This window comes from Helianthus annuus, chromosome 7, assembly GCF_002127325.2.
Source record: "Helianthus annuus cultivar XRQ/B chromosome 7, HanXRQr2.0-SUNRISE, whole genome shotgun sequence".
In the NCBI taxonomy this organism is placed as follows: domain Eukaryota; kingdom Viridiplantae; phylum Streptophyta; class Magnoliopsida; order Asterales; family Asteraceae; genus Helianthus; species Helianthus annuus.
In genome coordinates this window covers 148422701-148442212 of record NC_035439.2, presented here as the reverse complement: position 1 = coordinate 148442212, position 19512 = coordinate 148422701, and the positions used below count along the sequence as shown (strand labels likewise).

At 35.0% G+C, this 19512-nt stretch overlaps 1 protein-coding gene across 1 annotated transcript; it reads left to right on the top strand.

Annotated features, from left to right (window-relative positions):
• The first annotated feature begins 5989 nt into the window (after positions 1 to 5989).
• Positions 5990 to 7095, top strand: LOC110867512 (F-box/LRR-repeat protein At3g48880). Its single transcript, XM_022116491.2, has 2 exons — positions 5990 to 6351; positions 6435 to 7095. The coding sequence occupies exons 1-2, from the start codon at positions 5996 to 5998 to the stop codon at positions 6991 to 6993; spliced, it is 915 nt and encodes a 304-aa protein (XP_021972183.1). The 5' UTR covers positions 5990 to 5995; the 3' UTR covers positions 6994 to 7095.
• Positions 7096 to 19512: the final 12417 nt, after the last annotated feature.

The window sequence follows — 19512 nt, the reverse complement described above, 5'->3', positions numbered from 1 at the left end:
GAAAAACAAAATCTACTAAAAAGAAATTATAACTATAAAATATTATAATAATTATAATAAAAAATAGTTAGGCTATGGGGTATGGGGCTTGGGTTGGGGCGTGGGTTGGGGGAAAACGCCCAAGCCACCACCCCGGGTGGGCTTGGGTTGGGGTGTGGCCCAAGGGGCGGGGGTTTGAAGACAGGCGTAGGGCGGGTCTAGCAAGGTGACATGACGGGCTGTCATTGGCCAATTTAAACTAGCCGTTGGGCTAGCTGTTGGCCTAGCCGTTGGGGGCCTTTTTTAAAAAAGATTTTTTTTTCCTTTATAAATACCTTACCATATTTAACAAATTTCTCACACAATATCAAACACAAAAAACACAATCTTGCCATGAGTTCTTCAAGTTCAAGTGTATCGTCATCATCATCTGATGATGGTGCGGAAATATTTCTATAAACGATCGCGGCAGTGGTGAAAGCTATCGTGGAAGACAAAGACGATGAGGAAGAGACTCCGCCCACTGATGAGTTGTTCGATCTGATTTGGTGGATCATGTTTTAACGATTCCTGGGTTCGAAACCGACGAAGAATGATAGTTTTTTGTATGTTTATGAAGTTTTTTATTTTGATAATTATTTTGTATGTTTATGTAGTTTTTAATGCATATATATATATATATATATATATATATTATATATATATATATATATATATATATATATATATATATATATATATATATATGTAGGGTGGGGTTCCTCTACAAAGTGTATTTTTCCTACAAAGTGTAGGAAGTATTTTGGGCCATTGGATGAGTGGTTTTAATGGTTAAGATTAGATGAGTGACATTTTTGTAATATATGCATTTTAGTTAATGATTGATTTAATTGATTGGAGACATTTTGGTAATTGAGCATGTTTTAAAAAAAGAAACAACCATCATTCATTATTTCTTGCAAAACTCTCTCCACATTCTCTCTCTTCATTAAACAAAATCTCCTAAAATCATGGATGAAGTTGAATATAAATGATTTGACGGTGTTTAAAATCTGAAATTTACTAAATTGGAGTTTGATTTATTTTATCTAGTGACGAGAATTGGAGTTCAATTTTGTTTTTATATCAAGTATTATGTTTTATATTAGTGATAAAACACATTGTGAAGAAACTGCGAAAAAAATCTAATAGGGCCAGAAACTGAAAAAACACACTGAGAAGAAACATTTGAAGAAAAACACACTACGAAGAAAGTATGAAGAAAAACGCACTGATAAAACACACTGCGACGGATCTGTGAAGAAAAACACATTGTGAAGAAACAGTCAATAAAAACATACTGATAAAACACATTGTGAAGAAACCAATAACCTATAAAACACAACGTCAATAAATACAAAAATGCGTCCTTCATGAAACATAAACTGCTATAACACATAATGAGTAAACCTATAACTGGTAAAACACAACGTCAAGAAATTGTTCAAGAACGATAAGCTAGTGTGTTACGTGTGAAGAAACCATAAAACAAATAAAACACAATGTCAAGAATACATGCACATGCAAAAAAAAAAAAAAAACCAACTTAATCATATACCGGCATGTCGAACAACTAAATCAGGATGCATTTACCATGATCACAGTCAATCATTGCATTATATGCACACAAAAAAAAATCATCAGAAGGATAAGAGAATGATGCACGTTTGATTCTGCGTAACTGATACAATTCCATAAATAAGACATAGGGTTTCCTTAAAAGTCTCATTTTGTTGTTTTAGATTTATCCGTTTCAAAAATACCTTATTTAGTGAATTACCATTGTACCCTTTTATTAAAATTCTCTAGATGACACATGTCATAACCATATCACTTTCTACACTTTCTAGAAAAATATGACTTTGTAGCCAACTCCCACCCTATATATATATATATATAGATTAAAAAAAACATGATGTGGCTTGGCCACGCCAGCCAAGCCACGCCCACCATACTCCATACAAAATGGGTTTGTGAATTGAGTTTTGAAAGTTACACGTGTCAACCCATAACCCAAACCTCCGCCTCACCATACCCAATGGTCTTATAGAAAAAGAAAAAAAAAACTTTTGATAGACTCTCTTGTATTAGTTCTTTTCAAAAAGTAATCAAAGAAAATAAATATTATTTAAAATTATCTACTGTATATGTCGTTTATATTTGTAAGATATAAAAATAAAAATGAAATAGGAGGTAATATAATGTAATATATGTACTGTAATCTATTATAATATAATTATAATATAATGTATTGTGATAGTCATGTAATATGATATTGTAAAATATGACATATTTCAACTTAATGAACCAAAGCAAATATGATATTTCTTTTCTTCGAAAATCAAACACTTGAAACTATTCATTGAATCTAACTAATTTTTTATTTACTTATTTCTAATTCATGACATATATATTATGAAGTATTTAATAAAAAATTACCAATCACCCATAAATAAGTTTTCTTTATTATTAAAATAATTGTTATTTTTAAAATATTTTTTTTAGATTTTTTCCTAATCCGTGTGTTGTATTAGCAGAACTTTAATATTATGTTTTTTTTTTTCAAAATATTCACATGTTCATACGTGATGTAATACTTTTTCCTTTTTTACATTAAACTGATAAATAACCTACATAATTTCTTTTGAACTGCAAGAACTCTTTCTATATATATATATATATATATATATATATATATATATATATATATATATATATATATATATAGGGTCATCAAAATACGCCCACTTTTCCCTAATAACAACGATTTTAATAATTAGTAATTAGTAATAATACATTTTTTAATACAACTTTTATTGTGATCACTTAAAACAGAGACGATTACAGACTAATGACAGGTAGACGAGCAACAAGTTGCGCCGCTACCCCTTTCTGAATAACAAACCCTATCATTTTAAACACAAAATTCTCCCCCTTAACATGTGCGATGTTACAATCTATTTTCAAAAAAGTAATAATACAATCTGATATAGATAAGTTTGTGTAAAAACTAATATTAAAATAACCATAAATTTATATATCAAATTTTCTTTCCCTCACATATCTTGTCGTATCAAATTTTGAAGATACTCTCTTTAGATTTTAGTAGCTTTTCGTTATCTTACCTTAGAGTATTAATAACTTTTTTCTTTTCTTTCTTTAGATTTTAGTTGCTTTTCATTATCTTGCCTTAGGGTATTAACAACTTTTAATTTTTTTCCCTTTAAAGCGTCAGTAAAAATATAATATAACTCTAGTGGTTTAAATTGAATTTAATAAACCTTATACATTATAAGTTTGTTTAACTATTATTATTATTATTATTATTATTATTATTATTATTATTATTATTATTATTATTATTATTATTATTATTATTAAAGTTAAAGGTTTACTCTTGTACGGTTTAAATTGAATTTAATAAATCTTATACATTATAAGTTTGGTTAACTATTTTATTATTATTATTATTATTATTATTATTATTATTATTATTATTAAAGTTAAAGGTTTTTTACTTTTTTTTGTTTCCTTTTTACGTGCTTAGTTATTATTTTTTCGAGAACGTTTATGTTTCGATCTAAATTTTGCGAGTTGACATGCTGTAATGCGCGTGTATTGTTCAACTTTATACGTCTATTTTTTGCGGTTTAACATCCCCGTCGTAACACGCGTTTCTAAGTTGACTTAGTTATTCTTTTTTATATTTACGTTCGGGTTTAATTTTTGGCAGTTAACATGCCGCAACACGCATGCGTGGTGTCTACCTTTTGTTCAGTTTAACGGTCCATCGTAAAACGCGCGTCCCAAATACTAATATATCGGTCAAACACAAAACACCCTTGAAGTGAAAAGGGTTGACAACCTTGGAAAAATCGAACATAAGAGTTGGCCATGCCACCTGGATACAAATGTTCTATTTTTGGAGTGAAAATAGTCAAATAGGTCTTTTTTTATTTATTTTTATTTTTTTACGGTCATTTTCAACACAAATAGACAACCTATTGAGGGCCCATTCGGTCAGTGAAGCAAAAGCACCAGAGCTTCTTGGTATGTCTCACTTCCTCTTTATTTTCTGTCAGAACGGAATTTGATTTGTTTAGATGTAATCAGGAAGGGCCAAACAATCTACACTTGGTGTGTAGATAGTCACCTTAAAAGGTGTTTTTTGTCCTTATATGCACACATTGCAGTGTTGAACTGTGGCCAAAACGCGGCGTTTTGGTCCGGTTAACCAGACAAAGACTGACGGGTCTGTTGACCGGACCAAAACGCCGAGCTTTGGCCGCGTTTTGGTCCTGTCAACCAGACCGGGTGTCAGTCTTTTGTTTGGTTGATAGGACCAAAACACGGTGTTTTGGTCCGGTCAACAGACCCGTCAGACACCCGTCAGTCTTTGTCTGGTTAACCGGACCAAAACACCGCGTTTTGGCCACAGTTTGACACTACAGGGTGTGCATATAAGGACAAAAAACACCTTTTTTGGTGTGTAAATAGGCAAAATGGTGTGTAGATAGGTACACCCATCAGGAACTTGGAATTTGTTGATTCGGATGTTGATTTGCTTTGTTAATTTTAAAATTCTGAAAAAAAATCTGATGTCGAACACAATTTTTTTAATGTTAAGTTGGTGTGAATTTTTTTATGAATTGCATGTGATTATGTGAACTCTTCAGTTTTTAGTTAATTATGTTTTAATCTTTGATCAATACAGTAGATTATGCATTTTAGTAATCTGTTGTTGAATTTTGGGGTTTTAAATTTTTTTGGAAGAACACTGTTAAATTTGAATGATTTTTTTTACAGGAGTGGTATTTTTTAATCAAAAGAAATCCCCAAATGAGGTGTAATTTTTTTATTAATTTTGATAAGAATTTGAAGAATTCTGGTTTATGTTGAGATTGAAGGTTATTGTAAATATGGATTTTGCTTTAAATTGCTATTGCTATTGATGTTTGATAAAGAGATTTTAGAATTAAATGAGTGTTATGAAAAGTCTGGTATCTTTGTTTATGTGATGGATGAGGTTATGTTTTTCTTATTACTTCTGTTGCTGTTGTACTTGGAAAATTAGAGCGAACTCTCGGTCACAGTATTTGTAGGAAGAGGGTAACAACGAACTCAGGTTCGTGGTAAACGTTTGCATGACGCACGTTAGATGACGCACAATATGCTATGCCCTATAGAGTTATTGCATTATAAATGGTTACTAATAGTTGTACCGCGATACTTGGTATGCAGTGACCGACCACTATTATGTGATTATATTACGTTGAAATCAAATGGGGTAAGCTTTCAAAATTGTCGCTTTTATAGCATACATGTTTCTATTAAAGTATCAAGAATTGGTTAATCACCGGACGAGGAAATATTTTTTTATATTTTTTACCCTAATCGTTATCGCGATGCTAGTCATCTAAGTTTCCATGTGTTCTTTATATCCTTTACCATTTTTCCTTTATATGAAATGTGGCTTATGACCTATGAGTTGAAAGATGCACTCTAGATTCATGTGTATGTTGTTATATGATGGTTTGTGTAAAGCATATAGACACTAATGGGTAAGATATACCCTTGATGACAGACCATCGTGGCACTATAATGACGTTTCGTCTTCGTAAAGTAGGAAACTTGGTGTTTTATGCTATGGATCATGCTACCATCTACCCGCATTTGTGTTTAGATTATTTTTTGATATTGTAAGCTCAAAGTTATGATCGGACTGTTACGCGCTTAATGTTTATTCACTTTACATGTATCACATCAAATATATTGTCTTAAAAAGAAATCAAATCAATCTGATTGAGTAACTTCGTTATCGTGATTTCCCTTTCTGAAATCTAGTCTTAATGTTCTAAGTTTTCTTGTACCGTAGTTTCCTTTGTTAGTTTTTATCGTGTTGAAAAGATGTACATAACTAAAACGGACCATTATCTCATTTCATATCAATGTCATTGGTTTATAGGTTTGTAGCGCCATGGAAGATGAGGCTATTATAAGGAAGTGGGAGGACCTAGATATCGACGTGCTGGTCAAAATCTATCAGAAAATCGACATTTTTGATTTGACATCTGGTGTGGCCGACATATGCAAAACATGGCATCATGCTGCACGCGATCCAATGTTGTGGCGCACACTTGATTTGTCAGTGTTGTCTTCCAACTACATAAGAACTCCGTTAGAGCCTTATGTTTATGTGGATGGACCGTCTGACGAACAACTCACAAAAATTCTCAAGATTTCACTGAATCTTAGCCGCGGAAGCATCAAAACTTTGATTTTTAATATCAATCTGTATGTCCATGATGAGCAGTTGACCTACACTGCTGAAAGGTATCATCTTGACCGTTAAAATGCCATATGCACGCATAGTTATAGACTTATAATGTAACATATTATATTGGTAATCAATGCAGGTGCCCGAATCTCAAGCGTCTGGTGTTACCTGCATGGAACCGAATCAAGAAAACCGGGATATGCAAGGCTATCAAAATGTGGAAGGATCTAGAGTCGCTTACAATGCCAAGCATAGAAACTCCACTATATTTCATGGAAAAAGTTTCAAAAAACTGCAAGAATTTCTCGGAACTTAAAATCATGGGCCCATGTGACATCTTTTTGGTGAATACCCTCATTCGTTGTGTCCCCAACCTCAAAGTTCTAAGTCTTCGTTGTTCAGTCGTTTACTTGGACGCGCTTATACTTATCCTAGACGGCCTAAAGAACCTTAATGTGCTTAACATATCTCATTGTGTCATTGTGGATGCCCCACCACCGGATGCTACTATAAAAGTGGTTACGAAGCTCGATGATTCAGTTTTGAAAAAGGGTTCGCGGTTAAGTGAGTTCTTGACATGCATGGATGATGAATGCATCATGTGCCAGAGGACAAGGGCTGATGAAGGGCTTCTGAGGTGGTACAGGTATGAAGAAGGACTGTGGAAACAGGATGAGGTGAAGTCTCTTGCAGTTTGAGATGTTGAATCCAGAACTTAAGCTGTTGTTTCTTTTGTTTTTTTAGTTTTTATATATGTGGATATTAAGAGAGAATAAATCTATGTTATAGATAGCTCATATCCCCCCAACTAAGAGATGCTCAGCTGCTACCTTGCATACAATTTGATGCTCTATAGACAAGTTTGTGTTTTTTTTTTTGTTTTTTTTTATTTTGTTTTTTTGAGATCTTTTGATGCGTCATTAGAGCTTCTAGAATCGAAGGTTTTTGAGTCCACCCACGCCGTTGTGGACTCAACATGGCAGGTGAAGATCATGTCCCGCATACGACGTCTTCTGCAGAGCCGTCCCCGAGAACTTTAAAAAAATTTAGGCCTTGGGCGACCAAAAAAAATGGACCCAAAAATTGTTGTTAAAGGGGGAACTGATTTAAAAAAATAAAACCTTGGTGGTGGAGTCAAGAGTTGAACTTAAGACCTTTCCTTTATCTTGAAATGGCTTTTACACTTCACCACCAACAGTTTTTTACATAATAAATGGTTGCATATATTAAATATATATAATTTATTATATATATAAGCTTATAAAAACCTTGCGGGCCCTTTAAAAATTTGGGCCTCAAGCGACGGCATGGGTTGACGGGCCCAAGAGCCGGCCCTGGTCTTCTGGCCTTTTCGCCCTATTGCATATGCCTTGTTGTTTTGTGTATGATTTTGTTTAGTGTGTTCAGGAGCCCAAGTCTAACATGACATCTAGACTAAATTCATTGGCCCAAGTATATAATGGTGGATTGGTGATGAAGTATATAATGGTGGATTGGTGATGATGCATAAGTAGGTAAAAGTTTAAGATGGTGCATGTTCCTAGTAGGAGCCCAAATTCATCTCTACCTGGCCCAAGAAAAAGAACCAAGTATAATGTGGAATAACTTATTAAAACAATATCGCTTTGTTATATATATATATATATATATATATATATATATATATATATATATATATATATATTACATTTTATGCAATCACATGATTTGAATATACTCTTACAGAGCTACTTAGTGAACTTTAAAATGATAATCATGATTAAACAAAATCGTGTTTAAATATATTTTTTTCCATTTCGAAATTATTTTTTAGATTCTAATTAAATTTCTAAAAAAATCTGCTATAAAATAACAAGTTTGTCAAATAGGTGAAAACATAATGATGAAAATGTTTTGGGTTTGCTACAACATGAGACCTGACGGGAGGTTTGTTTAAAGAATTTTCTTCATTTGAGGTTACAAGTCTGTATCTTTCCCTTCTCCATCACAGCCGAATTCTCAGTTTCAGTGTTACCCGCTCCATCACAAGTTCTTGGTTTATGCGGGTGATACAATCGGAGAAAGTGAATTTCTTCACAATTAGGTTTACGATTATAGATTTAACTCTAAAGTTTTCCGACTAATCTTTAATGGTTTTCTTACAAACATGTGATTGATAAACAAACCATGTTATTTGCACTTTGGTTTACATTATAGTTTCCATGTTCACATTTTCAAGTGTTAAAGAATTTTACCAATGTGATGAATGCATTTAGTGAAATGTATTTATTCAACAAGCACCATGGAAATGGCTTATTATTCAGTTTTGGCTTCTAGTGTATACAAACCGAGACTTTGAATTACATTGTGTTGTTAAATCACAATCTAGGGTAATTTTGTAAATAGGCTACAAATGCTTTGTTATGAATGAAAATGACATCTTTTGCATGAATCTTGTTATTTAGTGATGGTATCAATGTAATATCATGTAATTAAATGTTTAAAAAAAATGATTAGGTAGTCACAAATCTTTTACTGAAATTTATTGAAACAAAATAGTTTTAGTGAAAGTTCACCAAAAATTTTCAAAAGTAGCTATGTCATTTTAGCTTTCGCCAACGCAATCATCATTCATTTTCTCCTAAGGCCATGTGTAGTCATAACGCCCCTTTGTGGGCGTTATGCGACACGTGGCGCGTCACGTGTGCGGGTGGGCGTTATGGGGCGTTATGCATTTTAAACCCGTAGTCATAAAGCCCCTGCCTAATCATTACTCAATTATTAATTTCTGTTCTTTTAATAATTATTTTCTAACTTTATAAAATTAAAATTCATTTCATTAAATTAAAAAAACATTACACTAAAATAAAAAAAAAACATTACACTTAAAAAAACATGACAGTAACATAAAAAAATGTAGGGACCAAAGTGTAAAACTTTAAAACAAAATAAGAGAAAAACAAAAAAAAAAATGCAGGGACCAAACTGTAAAATGCAGGGCCTTCTTCTCCGGCTGTCTTCTTCTCCGGCAACCAAGTTCACCGAAAAAAATGGTGATAATGATCTTCTTCTCCCCACCAATCTTTTAACCCCAGAAAATTAAAAAAAAAAAAATTCAAACAAACACACATGGCGACACGATACATATCACGCCACACCCTCATTTTTCAAATATAGTGCCCAAGGTTTTGGTGTTGCCGGCGTTTTGGTGGCGCCATGAAGGGGGAAAGCGCCCCACTACGTTCAGTCTAACTAGAATTTAGCCAAACACTATTTGGTAAAAAGTGTTTGCTTAGGCCATGCGTAGTCATAACGCCCCTTTGTGGGCATTATGCGACATGTGGTGCGCCACATGTGCGGGTTGGCGTTATGGGGCGTTATGCATTTAAGCCCGTAGTCATAAAGCCCCCGCCTAATCATTACTCAATTATTAATTTCTAATTTTTTATAATTATTTTCTAACTTTATAAAATTAAAATTCATTAAATTAAAAAAAAACATTACACTAAAAAAACAATACACTTAAAAAAAACATTACAGTAACAAAAAACTGAAAAATAAATTAAAAAACTGATTGTTTGCTAAAAAAAATATAATGTTAGTCTAAAATTTAAAAAAATAAAAACAGAAAAATAAATTAAAAAACTGAAAATAAATAAAAAAAAAAAACACAATACCTTTTGAGTTGAGCCCAGCCCAGCCCAAAGCCCATAAAAAAACCCTAAAAATCTTCCTTCTTCCTTGTCTTCCTCCTTCTTCGTATATCTGAACACAAAATATCAAAAACAGAGCATTCCAAACAAACAAACAAACAAACTGAAAAAATAAAAAAATTCAAACAAACAAACACATGACGCCGCTATAATTATCGCGCCACACCCCCATTTTTCATTCATAGCACCGAGAGTTTTGGTGTTTGGGGCGTTTTTCCGGCGCCATCTCCGGGCATACCGCCCCACTACGTATAACCTTAGTCTGCACTTTTGATGATTACTTTGATAAACGCTAAATTTTATATCTATTTTAAAAAAAATTGGTTAACGTAATTTTCCCACTTTTTCAAATGTCGAATGTATTTACTATAATTCCATAATCGTAAATCAAATAACAATTAACACCAATAAATAAATTGAAAATATATTGTGTAACTACTTTTTTTGAACGACAAGGAACGACGTGCCAACCACCGCGATACCAGACTGTCACACCCCCAAAATCCACATGCGGAGTATCACCGCTTGGGAGCGTGACTGACCAGGATCAAGCCACCAATCATATAGAACAATGTAAATAGCAAAAGTAAATGCAATTTAACCAAACCAATCCATATGAAAGGTGTTCAAAACATAAGTATAAGTTCAACGTTTAGCGGAAGCATGTGAGTAAAAGCCCAACATAAATAAAGTATGTAATGTCATAATGTTTAATCAAAGCATTGACGGTCCTTGTCCACAACGACCGCGTCTCCCAGTGCAAGCTCCATGTATACCTAACAGCCTGCAAGGCATGTAACAGAGAGTCAACAACTAGTTGAGCGAGTTCACAGTAACTAAGTTCGTAATAGTAAGTCCGTTTGTAACGTGTGGCTCTACTGGGCCGACAATATGTTCTATTGGTGGGGGCTTCCCATGTTTGCATATACACTAGACTATTCGTAACCATAAGTGTTCTTCTTAACCCGAGAACAGTAGTACGTACGAGCTTTACGAAGGTTTTACGTAAGTGTCCTTCTTTACCCGAGGACAGTGGTACGCGTGGGGTTTACGTAGGTTTTACGTAACTGTCCTTCCTGACTCCGGAAGACAGTAGCATGTGTGAGTTTACGTAGGTTTTACGTAAGTGTCCTTCCTGACTCCGGAAGACAGTAGTATTGTACTTGTTTACGTAGGTTTTATGTAAGTGTCCTGCTTAACCCGAGGACCATGGTAGATAGTCTAGTAACCGTGTAAGTACGAGAAATCGTTCAATTCCATCATTCAACCCATTCCCAATCCCCGGGAATCCCATGCCTTGGTAAAGAGTGTGAACTCACCTTGGTTTGCTCGGTGTGTTATTGCTTCTATTGTAAATTAATGGTTAAGTCCGTTACACACGACCTAAGGTACATTGCACATAAATTCGATGTAAGCGTTTACGTTCAATTAGGGTTTACAAGTCTTTGGTATCCAAGCAATTGTGTTCTGTGTGATAATTGTGTACAGAATGTCATGGCATAGATTGTTCAAACATACAGTATCATCCAGTAGCTTACAGTATCATACAGTCATATACAAGAGCATACAGTAGCATGTTGTTCCTCATACAGGGTTTTGAACTTTGCATCACAAGTAAACTCAGACCTTTCAAGCATTAACAGAACTCGGAGTATGTTTCACTACAAAAATCCGGATTATGTATTCAATCTAAAACTCAGACAACTCATCAACAAGAGTCGGATCATTCATTAAGCATAAAGTTCAGACTATGTGTCAAGCATAAAACTCGGACTAGGTTATCAAGTATAAAAGTCGGACTAGCATAATAAACAAATTCAGACAACACCTCACACTTATAAAAATTCGGACCCCATGTGCTTCACATACATGAAGTTCGGACCACACATAAAGTTCGGACCCCCCCCCCCCTTTATCATTAAAAAGTCGGACTCCCCCTTGTATCTCTATGAAAGTTGGACCCCCTTGTCTCCTTATAAAAGTCGGACAAGGCCTCATAGCCTGAAACTCGGACCAACATCCTACTTCTTCAAAAATTCGGACCAATATACATATACATCATAAATTCGGACCAAGTGAACGTTGCACAAAACTCGGACTCAAGGTCCTTATAAAATTCGGACCTTGTGTCCTTTATATAAAGGTCGGACATATCCCCCCCCCACTTATAAAATTCGGACATTAAGCATATCATGTAAAAGTCGGACCCTTATAACCTACTTACAAAATTTGGACCATTACAAACTTAAACAAAATTCGGACTAAACCCTCATCAAAGGTCGGACCATTTATCATTTAAAACTCAGAGTTTTCAATCATGCGTGAATTCCAAAGATCATTTCACAGAATCAATAGAACAGTTACGTTTGTAGAAAGCTACGGTCAAAACCCTAATCTTCACACTATGGCAATGCTGTAATCAAATCAAAATCAAACAATTCTAACATGTCATGCATCTTAACATCAGGCAAATGATTACACAACCAATCATACCCATTTCACAATAATCAGAATCAACAAACACAGAACCATTATATGTAGAACTAGGGTTTTGCATGAATCACATAATCAAAGATTAACAACAAGAAATCATTGAACAATTACCTTGGATTGATTCTAGATGGATTGAAAGATCAAGATTGATGCAAGAGAACTTGTGCCAATGAGAAAGAAGATGATTGCAAGAGAGGGTTGTAGAGAAATCTTGAAGATACGTATGATGATTTGTGAAATGATTAGGGTTAAGGGTTTTGTTTTATTTTCACTATTAACACTAAACACCCTTAAGTATTATCTATTACATAATACATGCACAAGATGTAACAACTGTCACTAAAATCCCTAATTAGGATAGTAATTAGCTATTAAGGAAACCCTAATTGAGACACCCAAGTGATTCTACGCAAACCCTAAAATTTTCAGAATTTTCAGAATCAGGATCAGGGCCCCTAAAACTCAGGGGGGGATAAACCCTAGCCAACGATTATCTTCATAACTAATTATAAAAATCGAATTTTAAGAAACTGACAACACAGCAAGCCTACACGCACGAAGGGCTACTCTATGAAAATAGGGTGGTCACTCGCGTAGCGCGACGCCTAAGGGGGTACCCCCTCGCGCTACGCGACGGTGTCAAAATTTCAGTATAAATAGCAGGGGTTGGGACTTGAATTTTGGCACTTGAACGACGAAAATCGGAGTTACGTAGGTCGAGTTATAAGCAAAACAGTCCAATACACCCACACAATTATCGAATCGCTGCCGCAGAACAGGGTAATTACTCGATCGCTATTACGATTTAGTTTCCGGGATCAATATATCCAAGGAATGCCTAAGTGCCGCCCACATTGGGCTATGCTTTATCGTTTGTCGGTAATCCGATAAATGAGCCGAAGCATTGTACTTTGTCGTTGTCGACGATTCGATATACGAGTTGAAGTACTATACTTTGTCGTTTGTCATTTTGATAAATGAGTTGAAGTATTGCACTTGGTCATTCATTGCGAGTATTTGATCTCGGGAAATTATCGTAACTGCTGTATTGATCACTAATCCTGTTTTGTGTGCATTATTGTTAAATTAGAAATAATCAAGGCTAATCAGTAGGCTTATACACTGCTCGTTAAATCTGCAATGTGAGTCATTCTTCTTTTTATCAACTGTTTTACAATACTCCAAATTATTTTCAAAGTGTTATAATTACAGGGACTAAGTCGTGGATATCTTGATTTATTGGTTAGTGGGGTATTGTGCACATTACTATTTCTCCCAGTTAGGTTCATTGACCTACTAGGGAGAAACGTCACTATTAGAGTTCATTAACCTAATAGTGGTATGACCATCGTCACCATTGTGACTTGTCACCATTGTGGCAGAAAGCCAGATAAAAATAAAGATGTAAACCATTGTAATCGCTCTTATGCTGTAATTTATAACTATGGGTCATTTCTTAAAAACTGAATGAACTCACTCAGTATTTCCCCGCTGACAAAACCTTTTTCAAACATGTTTCAGGTAATCTGTAGTGAGCAAAGAAAAGTGCCAGGAAGCACTACCAGCTTAGAAAAGTGGCTCAGTGTAAATAAATAAAGGAACATGTTTTAAAAATAAAGATTTCCATGGAAATCACATTATTGTAAATTACTGGGTTTTATCCCTAAATTATGTAATGAGCAGTTTTAATATTAAAGATCCTGTTTTAAAAAGACTTCCGCTGTCGCCTAAATTAAATACCGCGGGATTTCTGTCCCGCGGCTTCTGAAACGGGTCAAACCGGGTCGGGGGCCGTGACAGAAATAAGGTGGTATCAGAGCCACTTCTCAAGCCACTGATTTAAGCCAATTAAGTATTTAGAAAATACTTAATTTCCATTAATTGCTATTTTGTGATTATGTGTTCTATTATCTGAATAATTTTGTACAGATCTTTATATGCTAGTCAATGTAGTAAGTCATGCAAATTATTAAATAATTTGACTCAAGTATTAGTACCTTTATTATCTACAGTCTAGAAGTCTTATCAAGAAAATCATAAAATTTATGAAACCTCGTGTGATGTAAATTTCAATAGTACCCAGTAGGAACTAATATTTAAAAAGTTTTCTATAAAATTTTATGAATTCTGACTATGTCTATTTTTGCTAAACAGCATGAGTAACTTGTCTGAGGCCCTTCAGAATTTTAATCTCTATCCAGTAAGAGTAGAAGTTTCCAGAGATTTCAATAGGTATATACCAGATATAGAAGAACCTATAGAGTTCGATGCTTTACCTCTCGAGAAACCCAAGCCCAAGGAAATAGAAATTGGGGAAAATTCTAGGCAAATTGAAAAGTTACCATCTCAGGAAGAGTTAGATTCTATAATGGCAAGCCCTAATACTATTAAGCCTGTTAATGAAACTATTTTTAATCGCTCTCTTGAAACACCACTACCAATGAACTTAGAACCATCTATTCCAAACCCTTTAATCCACTCGCAAATAGACGAATGGTTAATTAATGAAATACAGTTACAAAACTATCCCTATAAGCTTTTTCCTCAAGTTCCATCTAGAACCTTTACCAAATCCACCAATGAGTAACAAGAATAAGACTGAACTTCGCTTTGGTGAAGAACTAATGGATACTGGGAATAGGATCCAAGAGATTGGGAGACAGATCTCCTGGAACTACGATAAGAGGGAACACAGTTACTAGAACATCGTTGACAAAAAGGATAAGGGATTTATGAAACTGTTATTATGTAATAATAATAGTAAAATCAGTATGTGTAAGAAAAATAATAAAACGGTTGTATATAGAAGCATGAAATTTTAGAAAATTTACAAATTTTGTTCGTATACGTGATTATGTGCAATTAAGTATGGTATTGGATTATTTCTTGTATACTAATTATTTATCTATAACTTAGTCGTCAAATGGAAAACGCTAATAATGAACCAGTTAATGAGGCTAATGATTCTGAGCAACAACCGGGGGATCAATATATGACTAGGCAGGATATAGAAAATATCGTTGCTCAAGGGATAGCCAACACTATTCCAACAATGATAGCTCAAGGGATAGCCAACGCTATTCCAGCCATCGTTGCTGCTGTTAAAAATCCAATAGAACCACAACAACCCGTTCCTAGCAAACGTATTTCTGAAGATAACTTCAGTAATAGCGTAAACGGAGGCAATGATCATGTTAATCATGACAATGAACCACAACCAGCGCCGCTCCCTAAGAAAATGAAAGTTGCAACGCCTGGTTGCACTTACAAGGAATTTCTTGCTTGTAAACCATCTGAGTTTGCGGGCAATGAAGGAGCAACTGCGGCACTACGTTGGTTAGAGAAAACTGAGGCAGTAATTGCCATAAGTAAATGTGCTCAGGATGATCAGGTCATGTACGCATCAAACCTTTTCAAAGAAGGAGCGCTAGAATGGTGGAATACGGTGTTACAATCAAAAGGAAGAAGGATGGCGTATGCTATGAACTGGGAAGAATTTAAAAGTTTGGTAGAAAGAAAATTCTGTCCCGAATATGAAAAGGAACAAATGACAAACAAATTTTTAACCCACCGAATGGTTGATGTAGATTGTCGAAAGTATACTACGACATTCTTCGAATATGCTCGAGTAGTACCAACCCTGGCTTCGCCAGAGCCAGTACTTATTTCTCGATATATTTGGGGATTGATTTCTGAAATCCGTAACATCGTCAAGGCTGCGAAACCTCGCACGATTGATGATGCGATAGATTTAGCCAATACTCTGACTGACGAACTAGTACGGACAAGAGAAGAAAATAGAAGGAAGGAAGTAGCCCAAAAGATTACCCAGGTAATCCGTTCGGATAACCATAACGATTTTAAGAAAGGAGGGAATGGGCAATCTTCTACTAGTTCATTTTGCAATTTTTGCAAAAGGAAGCATTTTGGTAGATGCAAAGGATACTGCAATTTTTGCAAAATTCCGGGGCATCAGGAAGAAGACTGCAGGAGGAAGAGATTTTCAGTTTGTTACAACTGTGGAGAAACTGGACATCTTAGGCCAAATTGTCCAAAACTGAACAAACCATCTGACACTAAAGCCAAACCTGCAGAAGAAGTAAAAAGGAATGCAAGAGCCTTTCAATTGACTGCTCAGGAAACAGAGCTCATTCCAGATGTAATAGCCGGTACGTCCTAGGTTACAACATTTACACAAAAAGTATTAACTGACTCTGATGCACACCAAAGTCTTATAAATACTTCATTCTGTCAAACTCTTAACTTAGACAAATCTTTACACTCAAAACAGGCAAAAAGGAAAATATAGAACTCTCAGGTCATATAACTCTTCGCTAACCTAATTCCTATGAAATTAGCCGAGTTTGATGTTGTATTAGAAATAGATTGGTTAGTAGCCAACCCTACTCGAATTCTCTGTGATAAGAACTTTATAGAAAATCCAGGTAACCGCCAGAGAAGTATTTATGATTATAGGAAATAAACCACGTAAGGTCACATGATAAATCATGAAGATATTCACTTAGATCCTGCTAAGATAGCAATGGAAGAGTTCGCAATCTTTAAATGGAAAGTAGGAATTTTGTAAATTTAGCCGAATACTATAGACAGTTTGTTAAGGATTCTTTTAGATAGATACATCCTTAACTAAGTTAACACAGTTAATTCTAAATAAGAACCCAAACAAAAAGAAGCCTCTAAGCTAGCCTTACCAGAAGGAACAGAAGATTTTAAAGTATACGGTAATGCTTCAAAGTTAAAATTTGGATATATGGTAATGCGACACAAAAAGGTAATTGTGTATGCATCAAGGCAATTACAAAAGCACGAAGAAATCCTTACCACTTGTAAGCCAAAAAAATTAGAAACCACAAGTTATCCTTAAGATTAGGAAACATTATCTAAGAAAGCTTACTATCCATATGGGTCATAAGAATTTAAGATACATATTTGAGCAACAAGAATTAAACATGAGAAAAAAAGGGGAAATCCTCGATGATTACGACTGTGATATTCAGTATCACGAAGGAAAGGCTGAAGACGGTTAGAAGAACTATACAAATAATAAACAAAAGCCGTCGAAGTCCGAGTTGGAGACAAAATGCTATTGAAGGTATTTCCTTGGAAAGGAATTTATAAATTCGGTAAGAGAAGAAGCTAAGTCTCTTATACGTAGGACCATTACCAGTAATCCAACGCATAGGACCAGTAGCTTATCATATACAACTACCAGAAGAGTTAGCTGAAGTACATGATGTGTTTCATGTATCCAATCTCAAGAAATGTCTATCAGACGAATCCCTGGTAAGTACCTCTTCAAGATATGGAGGTAAATGAAAAGCTAAAATTCATAGAGAAACCCCTACAAATAGAAGATCGGAAAATTAAGTTTCTCAAACACAAACGACTAGTGTTAGTGAAAGTCCAATGGGAATCCAAAAGAGAACAAGAGTATACTTGGGAACTAGAATCAAAAATACCCTCATCTATTTTAGTGAATCTCGAGGACGAGATTTTTCTTAAGGTGGGGAGGATGTAACAACTGTCACTAAAATCCCTAATTAGGATAGTAATTAGCTATTAAGGAAACCCTAATTGAGACACCCAAGTGATTCTACGCAAACCCTAAAATTTTCAGAATTTTCAGAATCAGGATCAGGGCCCCTAAAACTCAGGGGGGGATAAACCCTAGCCAACGATTATCTTCATAACTAATTATAAAAATCGAATTTTAAGAAACTGACAACACAGCAAGCCTACACGCACGAAGGGCTACTCTATGAAAATAGGGTGGTCACTCGCGTAGCGCGACGCCTAAGGGGGTACCCCCTCGCGCTACGCGACGGTGTCAAAATTTCAGTATAAATAGCAGGGGTTGGGACTTGAATTTTGGCACTTGAACGACGAAAATCGGAGTTACGTAGGTCGAGTTATAAGCAAAACAGTCCAATACACCCACACAATTATCGAATCGCTGCCGCAGAACAGGGTAATTACTCGATCGCTATTACGATTTAGTTTCCGGGATCAATATATCCAAGGAATGCCTAAGTGCCGCCCACATTGGGCTATGCTTTATCGTTTGTCGGTAATCCGATAAATGAGCCGAAGCATTGTACTTTGTCGTTGTCGACGATTCGATATACGAGTTGAAGTACTATACTTTGTCGTTTGTCATTTTGATAAATGAGTTGAAGTATTGCACTTGGTCATTCATTGCGAGTATTTGATCTCGGGAAATTATCGTAACTGCTGTATTGATCACTAATCCTGTTTTGTGTGCATTATTGTTAAATTAGAAATAATCAAGGCTAATCAGTAGGCTTATACACTGCTCGTTAAATCTGCAATGTGAGTCATTCTTCTTTTTATCAACTGTTTTACAATACTCCAAATTATTTTCAAAGTGTTATAATTACAGGGACTAAGTCGTGGATATCTTGATTTATTGGTTAGTGGGGTATTGTGCACATTACTATTTCTCCCAGTTAGGTTCATTGACCTACTAGGGAGAAACGTCACTATTAGAGTTCATTAACCTAATAGTGGTATGACCATCGTCACCATTGTGACTTGTCACCATTGTGGCAGAAAGCCAGATAAAAATAAAGATGTAAACCATTGTAATCGCTCTTATGCTGTAATTTATAACTATGGGTCATTTCTTAAAAACTGAATGAACTCACTCAGTATTTCCCCGCTGACAAAACCTTTTTCAAACATGTTTCAGGTAATCTGTAGTGAGCAAAGAAAAGTGCCAGGAAGCACTACCAGCTTAGAAAAGTGGCTCAGTGTAAATAAATAAAGGAACATGTTTTAAAAATAAAGATTTCCATGGAAATCACATTATTGTAAATTACTGGGTTTTATCCCTAAATTATGTAATGAGCAGTTTTAATATTAAAGATCCTGTTTTAAAAAGACTTCCGCTGTCGCCTAAATTAAATACCGCGGGATTTCTGTCCCGCGGCTTCTGAAACGGGTCAAACCGGGTCGGGGGCCGTGACACAAGACATACAATTTACAGTTTCA